General features: G+C 40.4%; 1 protein-coding gene across 1 annotated transcript in view; it reads left to right on the top strand.

The window, feature by feature from the left end:
- tenm4 (teneurin transmembrane protein 4) overlaps positions 1–23,323 on the top strand; it is a 631,884-nt gene that overhangs the window by 426,462 nt on the left and 182,099 nt on the right. The window contains exons 9-11 of the mRNA XM_072263298.1: positions 6,839–7,053; positions 11,707–11,920; positions 14,895–14,996. Of these exons, the coding sequence (XP_072119399.1) occupies positions 6,839–7,053; positions 11,707–11,920; positions 14,895–14,996 (531 nt within the window). The remainder of the gene's footprint in view (positions 1–6,838; positions 7,054–11,706; positions 11,921–14,894; positions 14,997–23,323) is intronic.

Here is a 23,323-nt window from a genome sequence, read left to right as displayed (position 1 = left end):
CCCAGACAGGCCTTAACAGAAGACAAAACTGTGCAGAAGTATTTTCTCCTATTAAAGTTTGTCAGAGACAGTTTCATGCTGATAATTTAAGCACTTTGAAAATAAAACTGTTATTTCTAAATAATTCATAAAAATAAACTGAAGTTAAATAATTTATTATTATGTTAAACATTGGCTACTATTCTGGAGATAGATAATTCCCATTGAAAGTAATATGGTCTAGGACCTGTATCAGGTGCGACCTGGTGTGGGACTGACATCCCAACATATAGTTGGATTATGGAATCTGGTGACAGAGATGTGTGATGCATGAGATGGCATTTTCTCATTCAGTAGGTATGAGCACAGTGAGTGGTACTTAAGTTTGGAATTGACTGTTCCACAAAAGGTTGATTATGATTCCCTTTGGAATGGAAAACAGGAATATCTACCTCATTCTACCTTGCCTGGTGTCAAGGCTTTATGCATGGTGGAGCCCAACTTGAGTATGTAAATGTGAACAAAGGCCTTTTCTCTACATTTCCAGGAATGAGGAGCTTGTTGCAAATGTTGGCTGGGCTGCATAATTCCGGGTGTGATGGAAATGACAGGAATGAAGAGAATTGGGAAAAGGGATATTCCTGGGACCAGACAGGGTTGACTGAAGGGATCCAGGGTAGGGGAGGAATTGGTTGATTAGCAGAGAGGTGATCTTGGAGTGAGTGATGAGAATCAGATCAGGAGGTCTGAGGGTGTTAACATTGAGGGAAGATGCTAAGGGTTGGAACTGAAGTTAAGAAATCACTTACAAACCAAGCTACAGAAAGCCACTGCAACAGATCGGGTGAGGTGAGGATTCCTTTAAGCAATGTCTAGGTCAAATTTCACATTTAATATCCTCTTGAGTATGCAAGTCCCACAACTTTCTACACAGATGCAACAGAACTAGCTTTGCACTCCGGTTAATGTCATTGTGCACACACAGCACCCTATGGATGTATACATGTTATATGTTCTGAGGACCCAGAGCATTGAATATGATCAGATTTTCAATGAAATTCCACAGGAAACAGAACTTCTAGTCAAGATCTCAGATTGCCTTCTCGATTTCCATTTCCTAGCCCAATTCAGCCTTGACATCAAGGGTTCAGCACAGATGTTCTAAAATATATTGCTTAGGTATATTTTACCTCTGTTCTTGCTGTGCTGTAATATAATTCCAGCAGGGAGAGACACAGCCATTCTACTTTGAGACGATTGACAGGCTGGAATGGAGCATTAATTTTGTTCAGCTATATTGTAAATTGAAGATATTATTGTCTCTGGCGTTCATCCTTGGTTGATAACATTACAACATTGTCCCATTGGCACATTGTACTCTGCCTCTGAAGTTCATTTTATTGCCTTCAAGGAAAATAAATATAAGAAACAGTCTACAACCCTGCTACCACAATTCAGCATGTTGGTGCTACTAATTGGGATGAATTCCCACAAATACATCTGTAATTATTGATTAGCTTTAACTTTGAGTTTCAAAGCCTGTGAATAGATTAAACTAAAATTAAACTAAATTATGTATAACATTTCCTCCCCTCCATGTATACTATAGGGTGCTTAAATTTCTCCCAGTGTTTCTTTTCCCCTGTTGACCTGGTGATGTTTCTATGTGTAGGACTCCAAAAACGTTCAAATACTGTTAAAGAGCAGGTGAGCTAAAAAGATCAAGGAAGTGACAGGGTCATACCAAGCTGTAGTTTGACATACTAAGTATTAAAGAGGAAGGGAAGTTGTTGGGGAAAGGAAATAATTAGATAATCAAAGAAACTGAATGAAGAACTGAGTTAATAAAAGTAACCGTATAACATGTCTTGATCTCAGCACAGCTTGGCCTTTGGCAAGGGTCCAGCTGCTTGTCACACTGCATTCATAACGCTGAATGGCAGGAAGCGCTGAAGCCAAGTTCTTCTCTACAATCATTGATGTTAGAGTTGGGGTAGAAAATGAGCCTTCAGAGCAGGAGCAGAATAGAAATGAGGATTCACAGAAGTATCAATTGACATTTTGACAAAGGTTGTGAAACAGCAACTGCTGGAGCCACAGAAAGACATCGGTTAACACTTCACCCAATAAAGCAGCATTCAGCAGTACCCTGTTTCAAAAGCATCTTATGAGCAAAGATCATATAGCTTCAAAATACTTCCGAAAGACTAAGATGCTAAGTGCCAAGGTATCAGCAGAGCTATTTAGAACACAAAGGAACAATATCTCAGGGCACAGTTCTACACTTGTCCCCTCTAGAAGGGTACAACACTGGAGGGTTACTAAATAACACTAAGGCACATCTCTGTCACTGTATAACGCCATGATGCACTAAGAGAAAGATCTGTGTGATTTAATCACTTGTAGCACCATGGCAGCAGAATAGCTAAAATGCTAGCCCAAGTAACATCATTATATTTGACGTTGAAGTCTAGAGGCAACAATAGATCATAGATATGTAGCAAGGATATATCCACAGATTTCTCTTCAGATGCTCCCAAGAGATCTTCACTCAGCTACAAGATGAAGAGTGCCGATACTGGCAACAATGAGAAGCATTAAAAATGTTGAAGCTTCAGAAATCCAACCCCATCCCCCCTTACCCCATTATAGTCATACCACCGGAACCCACAAACCTCTCCACTTCCCTACCTCTGTGCATACCTCTTCAACCAAGTTTGTGATCTACCTTAATGTCTCTCCTTTGGACTCAGTGGCTAGAGAGAGAGAGACCAGGCCAATTTTACTGGCAATTAGCAATTTAAATACTGAGCAAAGTATTGGAATAAATTGTAATTCTTAGTTTTTTTGTTTAATTTGCTTACTTTGGTTTTATATATCAGAGAATGTCGAGAGATATGTGGGAACTATTAATACTCCAGCTCTCATAGCAAGCAAACCAGGGAGTAGGATATTCTCAGCAGCCAAAGCTTTTCAAGAGCAGTTTGGCAGTAGAGTTTCTTCATGTTTAGGCCAAGACTTTGCCTTCATTCCACCCACACCCTTGGAATCCAGAAGGTGTCAGGCCTACCGGATTGTCCCTCCTCACCCCCACCTGGTAAACATGGGTTTGGAGTGACCGCCAGTGATGACTCTGGATGGGTACTTTCAGCCAGAAAGATGTGGCTATCAAAGATGTCGTTTGGTGCACAATTTTACTGGAGTTGAACTGACATAATAAACATTCACTTTGGTTGAAGTAGAACTATATGAATAAAGAACTGGAATAGAAGAGAGGGAAAATTAGATTTCATTGTGAATCTAAAGCTGCGGCTGGGCAAGACCATGGGTCAGGAGATCTCATGAGGACTGAAATGTTGGAGTAGGCTGCAGAGGACTGAGGCTGAGAACACCCTGCTTTAGTGCTGAATTATAGACCTTTAAAGTTTCTACAAAAAAAGTTGCGATATCAGTAGAGAAACATAAAACTTATTTATTTATTGAGATACAGCCCTTCGAGCCACTCCACCCAGCAATCCCCCAATTTAATCCTGCTCAATCACAGGACAATTTACAATGACCAATTAACCTACCAACCAGTATGTCTTTGGACTGCGGGAGGAAACAGGGGCACCTGGAGGAAACCCACGTGGTCACGGGGAGAATGTACAAACTCCTTGCAGGCAGTGATGGGAATTAAACCCAGGTTGCCTGTGCTAACCACTACACTACGATGTCACACTGTGGCTGTCACTGCTGCACAACACTGATCTGCTCTGTGCCCAGCCCCTGACCTATCAGATTAAAATAAGTTTGAATTAAATGTAAGATTTCCAATCATGCATGAAAATGTACTGAAGGGATCCAAACTACTCTAATTCATAGACACTGATCCCACTCACCTATTCACCGAACTGTAGCAGTCTGCTAGATGCATTGTAGAACACCTGAACAGAGACACAAACTCAAGCTGCCTGTCACATCCAAAGTATGGCTTTTAATTTTATAAATCTCTTCAAATTGACTTCTGCAGCAATTCAGGGTGCATTAAGCATAATTGAAATTAAAAGTGCATGTTTTGTGTGAGAAGAAGTCGTCAATACTTCACACTAAGGCTGAAAATGATAAGAGAACTATGAAGGAACTCAGTAGAAACAGAGCTCTGGGGGAAATTGATGGAAGTGGGGAGAGTTGGATCATTGGATGCAGAATCAAGAAGGGCTTCCCCAGAATTGCCAAAGAGTTGCTGTGAACAATGGAACCATGGAAAAGAGATGAAGCCAATATCAGAGAAGTGAAGGAGGAATTTGGGAGATCCAGGACTGGTGGGGAAAAGTCATTGAAAGTCTACGGAAGCAATAGTTTATAGCTTGCGAAATGAAAGGAGTCTGGTAACTATGCAGCTGCAATTTCATAAGCTGAAATAGAAAAGTGTTGCAAAAAATACAGGTCTTAAATAGTTGATTAATTTTGGAATTTTAAGTGAGTTTGTGGATACATGAAATCAGATTGATGACTCGGTTTATGATCCAGAAATCGCAGCATAAATTAAGCAGTCACTAAACTGAGTTGTGCAGTGGCTGATGAATATTATGTAGACGGGCATCAGTCATATAGTGTGATTGTGTGGTGGAGAGAGGTGGAGGAAAGTGATAGAAATATCAGGAAAATGGGATGCTGGTAGTTACATCAGGATATGAGGGGGTTGTGGCAATCAGTGAAGGGGGTTCGAATTAAAATAAGCTGGAATGAGAGACAGGCTACATTGTTGAGGGGCTTGAAGGTCACCCCCAGATAAGAGAGTGTAGAGTAAATAGCAAAGTTTAAGGGTACCTACCCTGTAGGAGGATCCATGAGCCAGACCTCATGGCTTTAGATATGCACAGGCAGGCCCCCTTGAAGATTCTGTTCTACACAAGTGGCTCATGCTGAATAAGAAATGAATAGCATCCTGAGTGTTCACTGTGCGCAGGTTCTGTTGTCTGTGGGCCAAATGACGTCATACAAGCAGAGGAGTCTGAGAGTGGTGCATGACAGCGAGAAGCTGTCCTACTTTCAGTTGTGTATCATGCAAAAACTATGCACTAATCAGTAGAGTTTCCAGGCTTGCACCTTCAATAACAAAATCCTTAACGCAAAAAAGCGTTCAAGGAGAACACATTATCTGCTTGATCTGCCATATGACGGGAACTCTTTGAATGACAGTTCGTGATGGGAACGACTGCAATAAGTGGTCATGCAGATTCCATGATTTATGGCAGGACTGGACGCTGGAGTGAGCCTCAATGCCTGATTGGGTACTATGGCAGCAGAAGTGGGAACCCAGCCAAAAATCAATGTGGTTGGGGCCCTGTGAGCTGAGAAAATACAGGCTTTACCTGCAAAATTCAGTAGAATCTAGGCCATATGCAATAAGGAGAAGAATCCATAATTTCTTTCCATGATATAATCTCCAACAGTGGTTCAAGTAAGGACCATCCTTTTAAGTAACTCTCAAATCCTTACTGTTTTAAGGCTTGTTTTCCTAGTCAAGGCCACTGATATTTACCAGTCAATTCTACTCAGTCTAATGTTATAGTCATGATATTAAACAGGAGCTGGATGCTAATTGACATTACAACTGCTAGCCATTTAGTCTCTGTATGTAGGTACTGCCAAGGACACAATTTAATTTTCTGTCACACAAGCTCAAGCGTATTGGTAGCCTTAGTGCTCAAGTATATCATGGGCTGAAGGGCCTGTACTGTGCTGTAATGTTCTATGTTTTACACCTCAGTTCAATCATGAAGTGCATAAAACATACCCAACATCAATGATTTTTTTCTACACTAAATCTGCTGAACTCAGATTATTAAATAATTAATTCTCTTTGCATTTAAATCCCCACCTGCTGCATTATTTATATTCTACAATACCAACTCCTAGAATATTTAAAGGAATTTCAAACCATTCAAATGTTGAATTATCACGAGCAAACTCTGCCAGTACTGGTTAAAATAGAACAATTGACATTTGATGCATTACTTGAAGTCAAGTGACTTTTCTTAATGACCACCTATTTGAACAGCAGTTAATGGATCATTTTTATTTCAATTCACAAAAGTAGAGCATGAATATAACCTGTCAAAAGTTACTGCAGTCTTCATTAGAAGGCAGAAGTATATTAAAAAGGAATTTTGCTATTACTTTTGGTTATTGAAAATATACCAACATCAAAATTCAGTTATTTTGCAAATCACAGTTGACGCACAAAATTGCAAAGCAACAGGCAGAGTTAAATATTAGGCTTCAATGTAATTACAGGATTGCTTTTATTCTGGGTCACACATTAGGATGGAAAAATGAAATCGTATTTGTTTTTGCTAATGTTCTGGACCTGAGTGGTAGATGGTTAATGTCTGAAGCTCTTTTTTCAGTTAAAATGGCATTCTGGGTGCTCTTTACTATGAATCAAAATCAATAACCTGAGATAGAAAGCCATAGGATTGTCCATGATTTAGTGGAGATAAATGTGAGTGAAATAAAGTATAATTTCATTCCTTTGTTAACAACAGCATTAGAATATCACTGTTAACTGAAATAGCTTTTTGTGACAATTTGGCTCAACCTTTTGAAAATCTAAATTGCAAGTTTTTTAACAAAATAAAAGGTATTTGAAATGATTTTAATAGTATCTCAGATTCTAAGATAATTACACTGAGCTGGGTAATAAACACTGCATTTGGCTTTACACTCTACATATTTATGATTTTGCTTTCTCCAACTTTCTCTAATTTCTTCTCTAAATTTGGATCTTTTGTGCAGTTTCCTCCTGCTGATTTTGTTGCAATATTTTTCCCTCATTTAACAAGGAAGTACAATTTTCTTAATATTTTCACAGGAAAAACAGACAATTTAATCCCAGAAGACAGCTACATAGATACAGGAGAAATTGATATTGGGCGGCGTGTTACTCAGAAGATACCACCAGGTCTATTCTGGCGCACTCAAGTGTTCATAGATCATCCAATGTATCTGAAATTCAACGTGTCACTGGGAAAGGATGCACTGGTTGGAATTTATGGTCGACGTGGCCTTCCTCCATCTCACACCCAGGTAAGTACTTTGTACAATGAATGGACTTCTGATACCAGAAGAACTTCAACCATTTAAAAACATGTTATAAGGGCACTTAAGGAGAGACATTAAATGGTTGTCATACTAGTGAAATCAACAATGAATTAAGAATGATAGCATGTCATTTAATATTGTTTAAGTAAATTATTTTAGTAGATTTGAAGGCAACTGATCCTTGTACTTTTCCATAAGACCGTAAGATATAGGAGCAGAAGTAGGCCATTCGGCCCATCAGCCCATCCTTATGGAATTCAATAAGAAAACCGTGGTAATAATTTCAAAAGCATTTCCAGTGTGCAGACAAGTTAACATACCAACATTTAACAACAAGGAAAGGTCACAAAATCATTTTCTGTTTCATTAATCTACTTTTACATGCCTTGTTTCTCAGAATATCCTGCATTCACCAGAACGTCAGTCCATTTACTTGTGCTGTTTTCTCCAATGGTCTTACCCGCAAAATTATTCCAACTAAAAGTCAACCTTAAAGCCCTAAAAAATGTAAAACTTCATTATGTTTTCTTGGTTAAAATTCCCTTAAATAAGTTAATTGTGTTCCATTGAAGTTAACACTAGAGGAGATTTTCAAGAAATTAACTCCAATTTAATTTTTCACCTTTGTCACCCTGATCTATCACCCCCAAGGTTCTGTAAAAATTCCTGCTCTCCCCTCCTCAGCAGGATCCACCTATCACTTACCAGCTCTGACACCACCCCTCCTTCTATCTATTTTATACTGGCTTTCACCCCTCTATCTTTCATTCCAGATGAAGGGTCTCAACCCAAAATATTGTTTATCCATTTTCTTTCATTGATGCTGCCTTACTCGCTCAGTTCCTCCAGCAATTTGTGTGTTGGTCCAGATTCTCGCAACTGCTGTCTCTTGTGTCTCCACTTTAATTTTGTTTCATACATGCAGAACACAATTTGTTTTTGAACCTCACACATCTACTACACCTGGGACATTTTTCTATTTACCAAGCAGTAAACTTTCTTTGAGCTGAAACTCTTATAATTGGCTTTGCTAGTTAAATAAAACAAGAAATTATAGTGAGGGTGATAAAATTCCTCTGTGCGTCAGGAGAACAGAGTCATAAATCTCATATTTAGGACAAGCTTGTCACATCCCGATATACAGAAAGAACCTCCTCATGTTGGACAAGTTTAAACATGCACAAGCAATTGTGGCTCAACAGTTGAACTCCATCACACTGTTTTAAAGTCAGTATCAGAATCAGAACATTATCTGGGCTAAACATCTAAAACAGAGAAGCAAGATTATGATACAAGCTTATTCTATATTACAAGTTAGTGACGTAGATTTACATGGATTTCACTTGCTAGCAAAATATGTGCCTACAAAAATTCAAATGATGTGAATTTCAGAACTGTCTCTTTTTACGTTATTAGCATTCTGAGAATATAACTTAAGAACCCAGGGACCCAATTCAACTGAAATTGGTATTCTATATGCAAATACTGTGGCATTTTTTTGAAGTAGCTTGCATTCAATTCAAATCAAGCTTCAAGAATTTTTCGGTTTTTAAGTCAAATCATCTAACAACAAGCCCCAGTCATGGACATGCCTATACATGTAGAGACTATCCACTAATGGTGCCCATTTGCCACCCTAGTGAAGGGTTTCAAATTAAGCTAATTCTTTTCGATGCCAGAAAGCCAACATATTTCTTAAGAATATTGGAGTTTCCGCAACAAAACCCATGAACTGACCATGACATTCCAGTCTCTGAGTACTTGCCTGCACTCAATGCATTTACCAGTATCTGGCTGTATCCCATGTTTTCAAGGGCTTATCTAAATACCTCTTAAAGGTTGTTAGTTGCCTGCCCTCTCATAATTGCGTACACGTCAGCCAGATCCTCTTTCAGTATTCTCCATTCCTAACACAACAGATCTAAGTAAAATTCCCAGTCCCAGAAACCATCCTGCTGATTCTGCTCTGCACTTCCTCAGGCACAATCATGTTTTTTCCTTTACTGTAAGGATCAGAACTGTGCAGAGTACACCCACTGTAGCCAAGCTAATGTTGTATATAGTTGCACCATTACCTCTTTACACTTGTATTCTATGCCCAGCCAATAAAGGTAAGTACTCTAATGCCTTCTAACCTCATCAACCTGTTTTTCTGGCTTCATGGATCTTTGGACGAATACGCCAAACAAAGAGCAGTAGATGACAGAACCAGGCCTTTCTGCATACACTGATTGTGTGGAGCATGATGCCATAGTGAACTACCACTCTCTGTGTTAAGAAAAAAACTACTTCTGACATTTCCTTCTAAACTTTCTTCCACTCACCTTAAATGGATATCCTTCCATTCTGTGCATATTCATGTGCCTAGTTAAAGACTCTCTGTTCCTCAGTACTCTTAGAGTCATTCTATGCACTGTGTATATCCTATAGACTTACTATGCATTGTGTATATCATATAGCCCTCCTATGCGTTGTGTATATCCTATAGTTCTTCTGTGCACTGTGTATGTCCTATAGCTCTCCTAAGCGCTGTGTATATCCTATAGCCCTCCTATGCGCTGTGTATATCCTATAGTCTTCCTATGCATTGCATATATCCTATAGTCCTCCTATGCACTGTGTATATCCTATAGTCTTCCTATGTATTGCATATATCCTATAGTCCTTCTATGCACTGAATTTCCTTTATTAGATGGTAAGGCTGACAAAACTCTTGAGTTTTACCAGCTTACAAATTTGGTCTCAATTTCAAATGTTTTTACATGTCACTGACATTCAGAAACCTATAAAACCTATTAAGAAATAAAATGCAAAATATCTGAAGCAATATATTTTTAAAAACTAAAATGAATTGAAATATTTAAAAATAGGTTAAATTTTGAACAAGACTCTATAAAAATATAAAAGAAAGAAAACAAATTTTTTGCCTTTCTTTGCTAGAGCCTTCCAATCCCTTTGAAGAGAATAAGGTCATGGATCCCGTAACAGGTCTAACCTAAAACGGGATTGTAATTTTCCCATGGCAAACTCTAGGGAAATTCAGCAGTACTCCACAGAGAGTATCATGATGGTAGGCAGTAAAATATGAATCACCAGCTATTGGTAAGTTTGGGACTACAGTATTTAACTAAGTAAGTGCAGATATAGAGGATCATTGTCAGTGCAATAGATACATATAATGTAATTATAAGCATATTTTATGGTGAAACAATTTTCAGCTATGGTAATCAACTTAAAGTCATCTCTTTTTCATGAGAACTTTTCTTTTAATCATTAATTTGGTCGGCTGATTAAACTGATTTGGTGTTATGCAAAAGAGTTTGAGTCCCAACCCCATGAAAATATATTTTTGAAAACAAGAGTAATTTTGGATATAATTTAAACTAGAATCAGCAATTTCCCCAAATCAGGAACCTTTGTTCAACACTGTGCCTTAAATCATTTCACTTCAAGTCAGTTTCTGAGCTTTAAAAATGTAGTGAAACTGCATTTTAAGGCAAAATAGAATTATGTAGGTTCTGTACTACACTGGCCCAGAACAGCGTTTACAGTAACCTGAAAAGAAATGATGCCTAGTTTAAGAATTCAAGCTAGATCACTGAAATAAATTAATAGGATAGATTGAATGGAATAAAAGCACCTTAGGCAAGGGAATGGGCTGATTTTGAACATTAACCATTGTCTTGAACCAACCATTGAGCAATGCCACTTTCTTGTAGCGTTTGTACAAACATTGATGTTATAGGGTAGGAAACAGCTGGATATTGATGTATCACACATAAAAGTTGCTGGTGAATGCAGCAGGCCAGGCAGCATCTCTAGGAAGAGGTACAGTCGACGTTTCAGGCCGAGACCCTTCGTCAGGACTAACTGAAGGAAGAGTGAGTAAGGGATTTGAAAGTTGGAGGGGGAGGGGGAGATCCAAAATGATAGGAGAAGACAGAAGGGGGAGGGATAGAGCCAAGAGCTGGACAGGTGATAGGCAAAAGGAATACGAGAGGATCATGGGACAGGAGGTCCGGGAAGAAAGACGGGGGGGGGGGGACCCAGAGGATGGGCAAGGGGTATATTCAGAGGGACAGAGGGAGAAAAAGGAGAGTGAGAGAAAGAATGTGTGTATAAAAATAAGTAACAGATGGGGTACGAGGGGGAGGTGGGGCATTAGTGGAAGTTAGAGAAGTCAATGTTCATGCCATCAGGTTGGAGGCTACCTAGACGGAATATAAGGTGTTGTTCCTCCAACCTGAGTGTGGCTTCATCTTTACAGTAGAGGAGGCCGTGGATAGACATATCAGAATGGGAATGGGATGTGGAATTAAAATGTGTGGCCACTGGGAGATCCTGCTTTCTCTGGCGGACAGAGCGTAGGTGTTCAGCAAAGCGGTCTCCCAGTCTGCGTCGGGTCTCGCCAATATATAAAAGGCCACATCGGGAGCACCGGACGCAGTATATCACTCCAGCCGACTCACAGGTGAAGTGTTGCCTCACCTGGAAGGACTGTTTGGGGCCCTGAATGGTGGTAAGGGAGGAAGTGTAAGGGCATGTGTAGCACTTGTTCCGCTTACACGGATAAGTGATGTATACTGTGGTGATTGTACAGCAATTAAATCAAAACGTTTTGCCATTCTTTTCTGCTAGTTTGGATTTGTGGAGTTATTGGATGGTAGAAGATTGATAGCACAGGAAATGAGAAGTCTGGAGGGATACCAGCAACACCAACAGAGGGTCCTGGTCCCTTTGACAAATCGTGAGACTGGATTCATCAGATATCTGGATTCTGGAATCTGGCATTTAGCCTTGTACAATGACGGGAAACAGATGGAGCAGATCTCCTTTATAACCACTGCCATAGGTAAGTTCTTACTGAAACATGATGGCAATGAGATAAAAATATTTAAAAGTTACAAAAGTTATTGATTGTGGTTATTACTTGCTTTTTTTAAAAAAAAAAGCATTATGTACATGACTCATCATTCAAAGGAAAGGATTTGGAATCAACTCTGCCATTACAGGACTTAGAGAGCCTCCTAAGTTGGACAAGGGCAAAGTGCCTATTTTAACTTATATTAATTCTTAAAATATAACCATTCCATTTTATGTTTATTTTATAATAATCTCCTTTGACCATTATTTGTAAGGGTTTTAAGTTTGAACTGAATATAGAAACACTCCTATTTTAACTTAACATTAAAGCATATTCTTAATTTTTTTAAGTCTGCATTAATTTATCTATTTTAAACTGTTGTGTTAATCTCAAAATATTATTTGAGGATCTATACCTTATTATAGCCTTCCCAAACAGCTTTTAGATGGGATACTGAATCAAGCTTCTACATGCCTCTTTTGGTGAATACGATACCATGGCATAATTTCAAAAGAGAGGAGTGGACATTTCACCCATGATTGAGCCAATATTTAGCATCCATGCTACATCATTAAATCTAATAGTCTGGTTATTTTGACATTGCTGTTTTTGTCAGAACTTTCTATGCATAAATTGCTTTCCTACATTAGCACAGTAACTACACTTAATGAGGGCATTAATTTGAAAGCTTTGGGAAAGCCTAATAAGGTTGTGAAAGGTTACATTTTTAAACAGCAATTTTAATTTTGTGTTCAGCTCAACTAAAATTTAAACCATATCGTCAAAGTGCCTTTCCATTTCTGCATTGCCACAGGATCTTAATGCTGTAATCCCCTCTCCACAGCACTGTAGAAGTACCTTCAATGTCACACCTGCATTGTTGAGGAATGTGGCTCACCACCTCTTGAGTTAAAATTCCAAATTTTCTCCTTTCTGTATGCAAATTTAACATACAGATTTGTTTGGATTCTGACTCTGATGTGAAACTCTTTCCTTGTTAATGGACCTTTTTATTCATCTGAGACTAATGTAATTTTGGGAAAGATATAGTTATCCCATTACTGTAAAACAGTAATTCTCTCTGTTGGAACTGTCTAATAAGAAAGGACTTGTGCACAATACCTTGTTCTGTGAATTACCTTTGAGACCTACCTGAATGCAAGATGATTTACACTCCCTGTGTTCGTTTATTGTCTTGTAGACAAATCCCTAGACTAACGTTTAGAGCTTTCCTAATCACACTTCCAGCAAACTTCTTTGGAGATTAGTTCCCTAGAGAATGGTAGTTCTGATGACATTACACAATATGTATACTCTGTCCACAGCTGGTGGTCTCTCAGCGGCTTGCTCTGAAACTATTGGTGCTGTAATAGAGCATAAGAAATGTTTAGTTTCAAAAAATAATTGATTACCTGTAGATTCTACAGAATTCATCTTCTAACTCGTCAACTAATTTTATAGAGTGGGAATCTGGGAAATAACTGGCCTACTTTCAGTCTCTAAACTGAGTTAGTTCCCTGTTGGAATAATAGGCTTCTCTGTGCTCCTCTAAACAAAACTTTAATAACTGTGTGGGGACTGTTACATCAACATTTCTTTCCACACACTGAAGTAGTGCACGTCAAAGGAAGTGATAAACAAGTAGGAAAGTATTGAAGACTGGCAACTCTAATCTGAAAAAGCAAACTTAAAATTTCAGTCAGATTTCTGGGAGCTTAACAAATCTTAATATTTTATTGGCCTAAATTTTATCCCTAAAAATAAAGATGAGGCAACTTTCATTGATTGCTTTTTAGGCATAAATCCCACCACTCACACAGGTACCGTTAAACATGGCAACAAAGAAGAACACCCCCTGCTCCCCACGTTTCACTACTTTAGTACACCTGCCAAAAGACATGTTTTTGAAACAAATTGAAGGTGTTGCACTTGCCAATCGAATCTGCATTAAACTCACCAAGAGCTATTCTTGGTCCAAGTGGATATTTAACAGTGATTGTCTTAGCATTCTGCCTGGCATGGAAATTAATTATTACAGGTTTGAGTAAAAATCTTTACTGTCTTAATTCCTGTCAGATTTTTTTCTCTAATTCATTACTTAGACAGTTTTCCCCCTCTAGCCCTCTTATTCCTTTAAATCCCAAGTTTACTATTTACTTTGGTATGTTACTTTGCAATGACTTAGCTATTAAAATCAATGCTGATCCAGACCGTAAAGGATCCATTCAGAATTCAGCAGTCCATTGAGCTGAAGAGACATACTTTTGATTGATCTTCGCACTTAGGTATTGGATTCTCTGTTGAGACTATGTGCCTCTTTGTTTGTCTGTAGTCCTCATAACTTACAAAGCATATGGACAAACTATGAGGAAAGTGCGGAGGTATTAAATGACTGGCACTCTTCATTGAAAGCCACAGCCATTGTTTCTCCACAGTTCTGTGTCACCCTTTTGCTAAATAATATTTTAAATAGAAATCTATGTTTCCATTCGACATTTCATTTACATCAGCACCTTTATCCGTTTGAGATCAAGTTAATATTAAATTCTGGAGTTTTTTTTTGCGGGTGTGATTCAATAGCTCTTGTAGTCAGTATCCAAATAGCCTATTGTCCCACTGTGACCCCCTTAACCTACAGCTCACAGCCCACACCCCGCACCATCCTGAACCTGAAACCAGAATGTTACAGCTCTGTTGAGTTTTTGGATAAAAAAGTGACATGCTTCCCCACAGCAGTGCACTTGCATTGGTCAGTCATAAGCAGACATAACAAGTACTAGTGAAACAGACAGAAGTCTCAAGTGATCCACCTCTGCAGGAGGGAATTGCATCGGCAAAAGGCAAAGTAAAAAACATAAACTTTTTAAAAAAGGGGAATGTATGTTTTAAAGTATTGCACCTTACTGATGTTTGTATAGATTAAGAAAATCTAATGTCAACCTATGATTTCACTTCCTCTCAGAACCTGCAGATGAATGTCCAGCTAATTGTTACGGGAATGGAGAGTGTATTTCAGGAACATGCCATTGCTTTCTCGGTTACATTGGACCAGATTGTGCACGAGGTAATAGCTTCCTTTTATTGTGGTAGTGGTCAGTCTCAATTAAATTTGTAGTCTTCATAGAAAAATAAATAATCCATTGATTCTACCCTGAATATGTGTAAATGTAGAAAATGGCAACAATTTACAATGAGCAAAAATGTTGGTGCTGGACAGATAGCACACAGAATTGGCTTTGAAATTGGATTTCTTAGTGTAGTGCACATGGCCAACACCTGTAAGGCCAATGGCAGGAACGTGAAGTCTGAACCTATCAGGTGCAATTGCTTATTATAGTGTGATGTGGATTCCAGTGGGAAAACAAAGTATAGTTGGCCTAGCGAAGGACATTGAGGATTGACCGCCCCGTGCCTCCAAACATCATTTGTAACCAGATGGGAAAACAAGAGACCACAACAAACAATTTGCTGGAGAAACCTTTAACCTACTCTAAGATCAATCTCACACTTCATTCCTTTTTTCATTCCTCCATATGCCCATCTAAGAGTCTCTTAAATATATCCCTTATACATCTGCCTCTACCTCCATCCCGGCGGCTCGTTCTGTGCACCTACCATTTTGTGTAAAAAAAAACCTACCTCTGACATTCCCCACCATACTTCTTTCCATTTACCTTAAAAGTACTGTACTTAGCCATTTCTGCCTTTGAAAAAACTCCCTGGCTGTCCACTATATCTATTTCTCTTATCATCTTGTCTACCTCTATCAAGTTACCACTTCAAAAGAGAAAAGGTCAAGCCCTCATCCTGCTCACTCTTCTCTGCACTCCGCATTCTTCTTATAATAAGGCAAACTGAACTAAACACAGTATTCCAAGTGTGATCCAAGCAGTTTTGTAGTGCTGCAACATTACCAGCTGCTCATGAACTCAGTCCCTTGACTAATGAAAGCCCATGCACCATACACCTTCTTAACCACCCTACCAACTTGCAGTGCAATCTTGAGAGATTAATGGATGTGTACCCCTTTGTTGCTCCCCACTGCTAAGAAACTTGCCCTGTACTCTGACTTCCAGTTCAACCTTCCAAAGTGAATCACTCCACTCTTTTCCAGATTGAACTCCATTTGCTACTTCTCAGCCCAGCTCTACATTCTATCAATGACCCGTTGTAACCTACAACAACTTTCTACACTATCCACAACTCCACAAAGAACTAAGGCACCCTTCCACTTCCTCATCCAAGTCATTTATAAACATCACAAAGAGCAGAGGTCCCTGCACAGATCCCTGAGGAACACCACAGGTTACCAACCTCCAGGTAGAATACGCCACACTCTGCCCTCTGTGGGCAAGCCAATTTTGAATCCACACAGCCAAGTTTACCTCTACCCAAAGCCTCTCGCCTTTCTGAATGAAATTACCAAGGGAAACCTTGTCAAGTGCATTACTAAAATCTGTATACACCACACCCACTGCTCTACCTTCATCAATATGTTTTGCCACTTGCCCAAAGAATTTAGTCAGGCTCATGCAGCACAACTTGATGCTCAAATGCCACGCTGACTAGCCCTAATCATACTATGCTTCTCCAAATGCTCGTAAATCCTGTCTCTAAGAATCCTCTCCAATAGTTTGCCTACCACCAACATGACACTCACTGGTCTATAATTCCCAGGGAGATCCTCATTACTTTTCCTCACCAAAAGAATAACAATTGCCATCTTCCAATCTTCTGATACTACCCCTGTGGCCAGTGAGGATGCAAAGATCATTGCCAAAGGCACAGCAATCTCTTCTGCTGCTTACTACAGTAACCTGAGGTATATCCTCCCAACCATAGGGACTTATCTATCCTGATGTTTTTCAAATGTTCCAACGGCCTTCTTTCTTAACGTTTGCATTTTCCCACTCTGTTTTCCACCAACCTCACATTCGTCAAGATCCCGCTCCTTGGTGAATACTGAAGCAAAGTATTCATTAAGGATCTCCTCTACCTCCTCCAACTCCAGGCATGTTTCCTCTTTGATCTCTGATTGGTCCTACCCTCACTCTAGTTATCTTCCTGTTGTTCTTGTACATATAGAATGCCTTGAGTGTTTTCGTAATCCTGGTTGCCAAGGCTTTCTCATATCCCGTTCTAGCTCTCCTGAGTCCCTTCCTGGTTGCCTTGTAACTCCTAGCCTCCACCTGTCCTCACTGAAGCCTCTTGAGCCAAAGTCTCAGTTCCCCACTCTAACTCTATCCACTCACACCATGACCACAGTTCTACAATGGCCACTCTGCTTGAACCTAACTCTTTATTGGCCATTGCTTAAGTGCCTATACCCCAAACAATCTCGAGCTCTGCAGAAAGTCCCAACAGGCCCCACTCACTTTTTAAGTCTGGTGCTACACTCCACAAGTGGGTGGACAAAACTGTCAATATTGAGGGGGGATCTGATTGAAACGTATAAAATCCTAAAGGGATTGGACAGGCTAGATGCAGGAAGATTGTTCCTGATGTTGGGGAAGTCCAGAACGAGGGATCAGAGTTTGAGGTTAAAGGGGAAACCTTTTAGGACCAAGATTAGGAAAAACTTCTTCACACAGAGAGTGGTGAATCTGTGGAATTCTCTGCCACAGGAAACAGTTGAGGCCAGTTCATTGGCTATATTTAAGAGGGAGTTAGATATAGCCCTTGTGGCTAAAGGGATCAGGGGGTATGGAGGGAAGGCTGGTACAAGGTTCTGAGTTGGATGATCAGCCGTGATCATACTGAATGGCGGTGCAGGCTCGAAGGGCCGAATGGCCTACTCCTGCACCTATTTTCTATGTTTCTATGTTTCTAATATAGTGGGTCTAAACCCTGCATCAGGACTGAGAGTGGAGACAATACACAGCCAGTAAAAATGGAGGAAGGGGAGTAGAGTGACAGTGGTTGTGGTGATTGGTGGTCTGTCAGAGGAGGGTGCAAAGGATGACGGGCAGATCAAGCTGCATATGGGAGGGGAAGTGGTGATTTGGGGGGACAGAGACCGATAGATGATAGATGGAGGCAGACAAACAAGGCAGATCATAAAAACAAGAACATCTGCAGATGCTGAAAATCCAAAGCAACACACACAAAATACTGAAGGAACTCAGCAGGTCTGACAGCATCCATGGAAATTAAAAACAGTTGATGACTCGGACCAAGCCCCTCCTTCAAGACTGAAATAGCAGATGGAGCCAGGTGTGAGGTGGTGGGGAAGGTGAAGGGAGAGGTGGCTGCTGGAGGTGAGAGGTGGTAACATGAAGGCAGCCCATGTTGAAATCTGGTATAATAGAGGGGAAGTAATGGAAACCATCGGGGAGAGATGAAAGGCAGGTGGGATGAGGACCGGATGACGGGAGGGCTGCTGGCTAAGATATGTGGCAAGTAAGTCGAGGGAATCAGAAAGAGGATGGAAGTGGAAAAGGATGAAGGAGGACTGGAGGGGAAAAAGACTTTGGGAATGTGATAAAAATAGAGAGTGTGGGGCCATCAGGGACAGAGATGAGGGTTATCTGAAATTGGGAAATTCAATGCTCATACCATTGGGTTGTGGGTACCAAGACAGAATATGAGATGTTGTTCCACTTGTGCTGGGCCTCATCCTGGTATTGGAGAAGTAATTTGTAAACAGACAGAGCACTCTGATTCCTGCCAACTACACAAGAGAGTTTACAAAAAAAGATATAAACTTATCTTTTAGAAGCAACCTTTGGTTTCCTTTCCAGGAAAATATTTTCTTGTAAACAAAAATGCCTGCTGCTTGTTCCAGCTTATTAATTGAGAATCAAACTGATCAGCACTGAGCTGTATTCTCCAGTGATTTCTTCACTGTTATTGAACTTTGAACATATTGGCAAGAGAGTCATCTCCAGTCATCCACATTAAACACACAAAATACCACTGACTATACAGTGTGCTCTATTTCTATTGACGGCAAAAGAACCTGATCTTGCCCTTATTCAATTACGTTACAGCAGCTGAGAAGGACAATTTTCTGTTTTCAAAGTAAAGGATGACACGTTGCTTCATTTTAAATCTGAATGCAGGTGAATTTTATATTAAATGAAATTTAAAATGTTTGGCGTTAATGCCAGGAATGGGAAAGTATCATAAGTAGGTTGGAAACATAATTGTCTGTATTTTTGAGGCATTTCGTACAAGCAGCAAGTGCAAAATGGAATTCATTTAATTTGGCATCATGGTTAGCACAGATATTGTGGGTCAAATGGCCAAATGTGTGTTGTATTTTCTTTGATCTATGTTCTACAAACTATGAAAGATAGCTTTTACACAGATTCAGCCATTGCCTTTGCAGAACAACTAATTCCCATTCGGAAGGTATCTGAAATTAAGCTGAAGCAATACTCATGGCCCATTTGGCCTCGAATTGTTAGTCCATCCATTGGATGGGATAAATTATGAATGTTGGAGGTGCAAACAGGCTGTAAGCTGTTCAGGTGTAGAAAATACATTGCATAGTCAATGCTCATAGATTGTCCTTCTTCAAACTCATTAGCTCTTTCCCAAATATCCTCAAGCTACATTTAAGTGGTTCAATTCTGAGCTTACTCACTTTTTGCCAGTAAAATAAAAAAAAACATGCTTCAATGTGCCTCCAATAGATTAAAGTTTATTATAACATAGAAACATAGAAAATAGATGCAGGAGTAGGCCATCGGCACTTCAAGCCTGCACCGCAATTCAGTATGATCATGGCTGATCATCCAACTCAGAACCCTGTACCAGCCTTCCCTGATCCCTTTAGCCACAAGGGCCATATCTAACTCCCTCTCAAATATAGCCAATGAGCTGGCCTCAACTGTTTCCTGTGGCAGAGAATTCCACAGATTCACCACTCTCTGTGTGAAGAAGTTTTTCCTAATCTTGGTCCTAAAAGGCTTCCCCTTTATCCTCAAACTGTGACCCCTCGTTCTGGACTTCCCCAACATCAGGAACAATCTTCCTGCATCTCGCCTGTCCAATCCCTTTAGGATTTTATGTGTTTCAATAAGATCCCCCCTCAATCTTCTAAATTCCAACGAGTATAAGTCTAGTCGATCCAGTCTTTCATCATATGAAAGTCCTGCCATCCCAGGAATCAATCTGGTGAACCTTCTTTGTACTCCCTCTATGGCAAGGATGTCTTTCCTCAGATTAGGGGACCAAAACTGCACACAATACTCCAGGTGTGGTCTCACCAAGGCCTTGTACAACTGCAGTAGTACCTCCCTGCTCCTGTACTCGAATCCTCTTGCTATAAATGCCAGCATACCATTCGCCTTTTTCACCACCTGCTGTACCTGCATGCCCACTTTCAATGACTGGTGTATAATGACACCCAGGTCTCGTTGTACCTTCCCTTTTCTTAATCGGCCACTATTCAGATAGTAATCCGTTTTCCTGTTTTTGCCACCAAAGTGGATAACCTCACATTTATCCACATTAAATTGCATCTGCCATGAATTTGCCCACTCACCTAACCTATCCAAGTCACCCTGCATCCTCTTAGCATCCTCCTCACAGCTAACACTGCCACCCAGCTTCGTGTCATCTGCAAACTTGGAGATGCTGCATTTAATTCCCTCATCTAAGTCATTAATATATTTTGTAAACAACTGGGGTCCCAGCACTGAGCCTTGCGGTACCCCACTAGTCACTGCCTGCCATTCTGAAAAGGTCCTGTTTATTCCCACTCTTTGCTTCCTGTCTCCCAACCAATTCTCTATCCACATCAATACCTTACCCCCAATACCATGTGCTTTAAGTATGCACACTAATTTCCTGTGTGGGACCTTGTCAAAAGCCTTTTGAAAATCCAAATATACCACATCCACTGGTTCTCCCCTATCCACTCTACTAGTTACATTCTCAAAAAATTCTACGAGATTCGTCAGATTCCTTTCACAAATCCATGCTGACTTTGTCCGATGATTTCACTGCTTTCCAAATGTGCTGTTATCACATCTTTGATAACTGACTCTAGCATTTTCCCCACCACCGATGTTAGGCTAACTGGTCTATAATTCCCCGGTTTCTCTCTCCCTCCTTTTTTAAAAAGCGCGATTACATTAGCCACCCTCCAATCCTCAGGAACTAGTCCAGAATCTAAAGAGTTTTGAAAAATTATCACTAATGCATCCACTATTTCTTGAGCTACTTCCTTAAGCACCCTGGGATGCAGACCATCTGGCCTTGGGGATTTATCTGCCTTTAATCCCTTCAATTTACCTAAAACCACTTCCCTACTAACATGTATTTCCTTCAGTTCCTCCATCTCACTGGACCCTCTGTCCCCTACTATTTCCGGAAGATTATTTATGTCCTCCTTAGTGAAGGCAGAACCAAACTAGTTGTTCAATTGGTCTTCCATGTCCTTTCTCCCCATAACCAGTTCACCTGTTTCTGTCTGTTGGGGACCTACATTTGTCTTAACCAATCTTTTTCTTTTCACATATCTATAAAAGCTTTTACAGTCAGTTTTTATGTTCCCTGCCAGTTTTCTGTCATAATCTTTTTTCCCCTTCGTAATTAAGCCCTTTGCCCTCCTCTGCTGGGCTCTGAGTTTCTCCCAGTCCTCAGGTGAGCCACTTTTTCTGGCTAATTTGTATGCTTCTTCTTTGGAATTGATACTATCCCTAATTTCCCTTGTCAGCCACGGGTGCACTACCTTCCTTGATTTATTCTTTTACCGAACTGGGATGAACAATTGTTGTAGTTCATCCATGCGATCTTTAAATACTTGTCATTGCATATCCACCGTCAACCCTTTAAGTGTCATTTGCCAGTCTATCTTAGCTAATTCATGTCTCATACCTTCAAAGTTACCCTTCTTTAAGTTCAGATCCTTTGTTTCTGAATTAACTCTGTCACTCTCCATCTTAATGAAGAATTCCACCATATTATGGTCACTCTTACCCAAGGGGCCTCTCACGACAAGATTGCTAATTAACCCTTCCTCATTGCTCAATACCCAGTCTAGAATAGCCTGCTCTCTAGTTGGTTCCTCGACATGGTGGTTCAAAAAACCATCCCGCATACACTCCAAGAAATCCTCTTCCTCAGCACCCTTACCAATTTGGTTCACCCAATCTATATGTAGATTGAAGTCACCCATTATAACTGCTGTTCCTTTATTGCACACATTTCTAATTTCCTGTTTAATACCATCCCCAACCTAACTACTACTGTTAGGTGGCCTGTAAACAACTCCCACCAGTGTTTTCTGCCCCTTAGTGTTATGCAGCTCTACCCATATCGATTCCACATCCTCCCGGCTAATGTCCTTCCTTTCTATTGCGTTAATCTTCTCTCTAACCAGCAATGCTACCCCACCTCCTTTTCTTTCATGTCTATCCCTCCTGAATATTGAATATCCCTGAATGTTGAGCTCCCATCCTTGGTCACCCTGGAGCCATGTCTCTGTGATCCCAACTATATCATATTCATTAATAACAATCTGCACTTTTAATTCATCCACCTTGTTACGAATGCTCCTTGCATTGACGCACAAAGCCTTCAGGCTCTCTTTTACAACACTCTTAGCCCTTATACATTTATGTTGAAAAGTGGCCCTTTTTGATTTTTGCCCTGGATTTGCCGGCCTGCCACTTTTACTTTTCACCTTACTACTTTTTGCTTCTAACCTCATTTTATACCCCTCTGTCTCTCTGCACTGGTTCCCATCCCCCTGTTGTGAACTAACCTCCTCTCTCCTAGTCTCTTTAATTTGATTCCCACCCCCCAACCATTTTAGTTTAAAGTCACCTTAGTAGCCCTCGCAAATCTCCCTGCCAGGATATTGGTCCCCCTAGGATTCAAGTGTAACCCGTCCCTTTTGTACAGGTCACGCCTGCGCCAAAAGAGGTCCCAATGATCCAAAAACTTGAATCCCTGCCCCCTGCTCCAATCCCTCAGCCACGCATTTATCCTCCACCTCATTGCATTCCTACTCTCACTGTTGCGTAGCACAGGCAGTAATCCCAAGATTACTACCTTTGCGGTCCTTTTTCTCAACTCCCTTCCTAGCTCCCTATATTCTCCTTTGAGGACCTCTTCCCTTTTCCTACCTATGTCATTGGTACCTATATGTACCACGACCTCTGGCTCCTCACCCTCCCACTTCAGGATATCTTGGACACAATCAGATATATCCCGGACCCTGGCACCAGGGAGGCAAACTATCACCCGGGTCTCTGGACTGCGTCCACAGAATCGCCTATCTGACCCCCTTACTATCAGGTCCCCTATTACAACTGCCCTCCCCTTCCTTTCCCTAACCTTTTGAGCTACAGGGCCAGACTCTGTGTCGGAGGCACGGCCACTGTGGCTTCCCCCGGTTAAGCTGTCCCCCACCCTCCCCCCACCAACAGTACTCAA

This window comes from Mobula birostris, chromosome 7, assembly GCF_030028105.1.
Source record: "Mobula birostris isolate sMobBir1 chromosome 7, sMobBir1.hap1, whole genome shotgun sequence".
Lineage (NCBI taxonomy): Eukaryota > Metazoa > Chordata > Chondrichthyes > Myliobatiformes > Myliobatidae > Mobula > Mobula birostris.
This window is presented reverse-complemented; position numbering and strand designations above follow the sequence as displayed.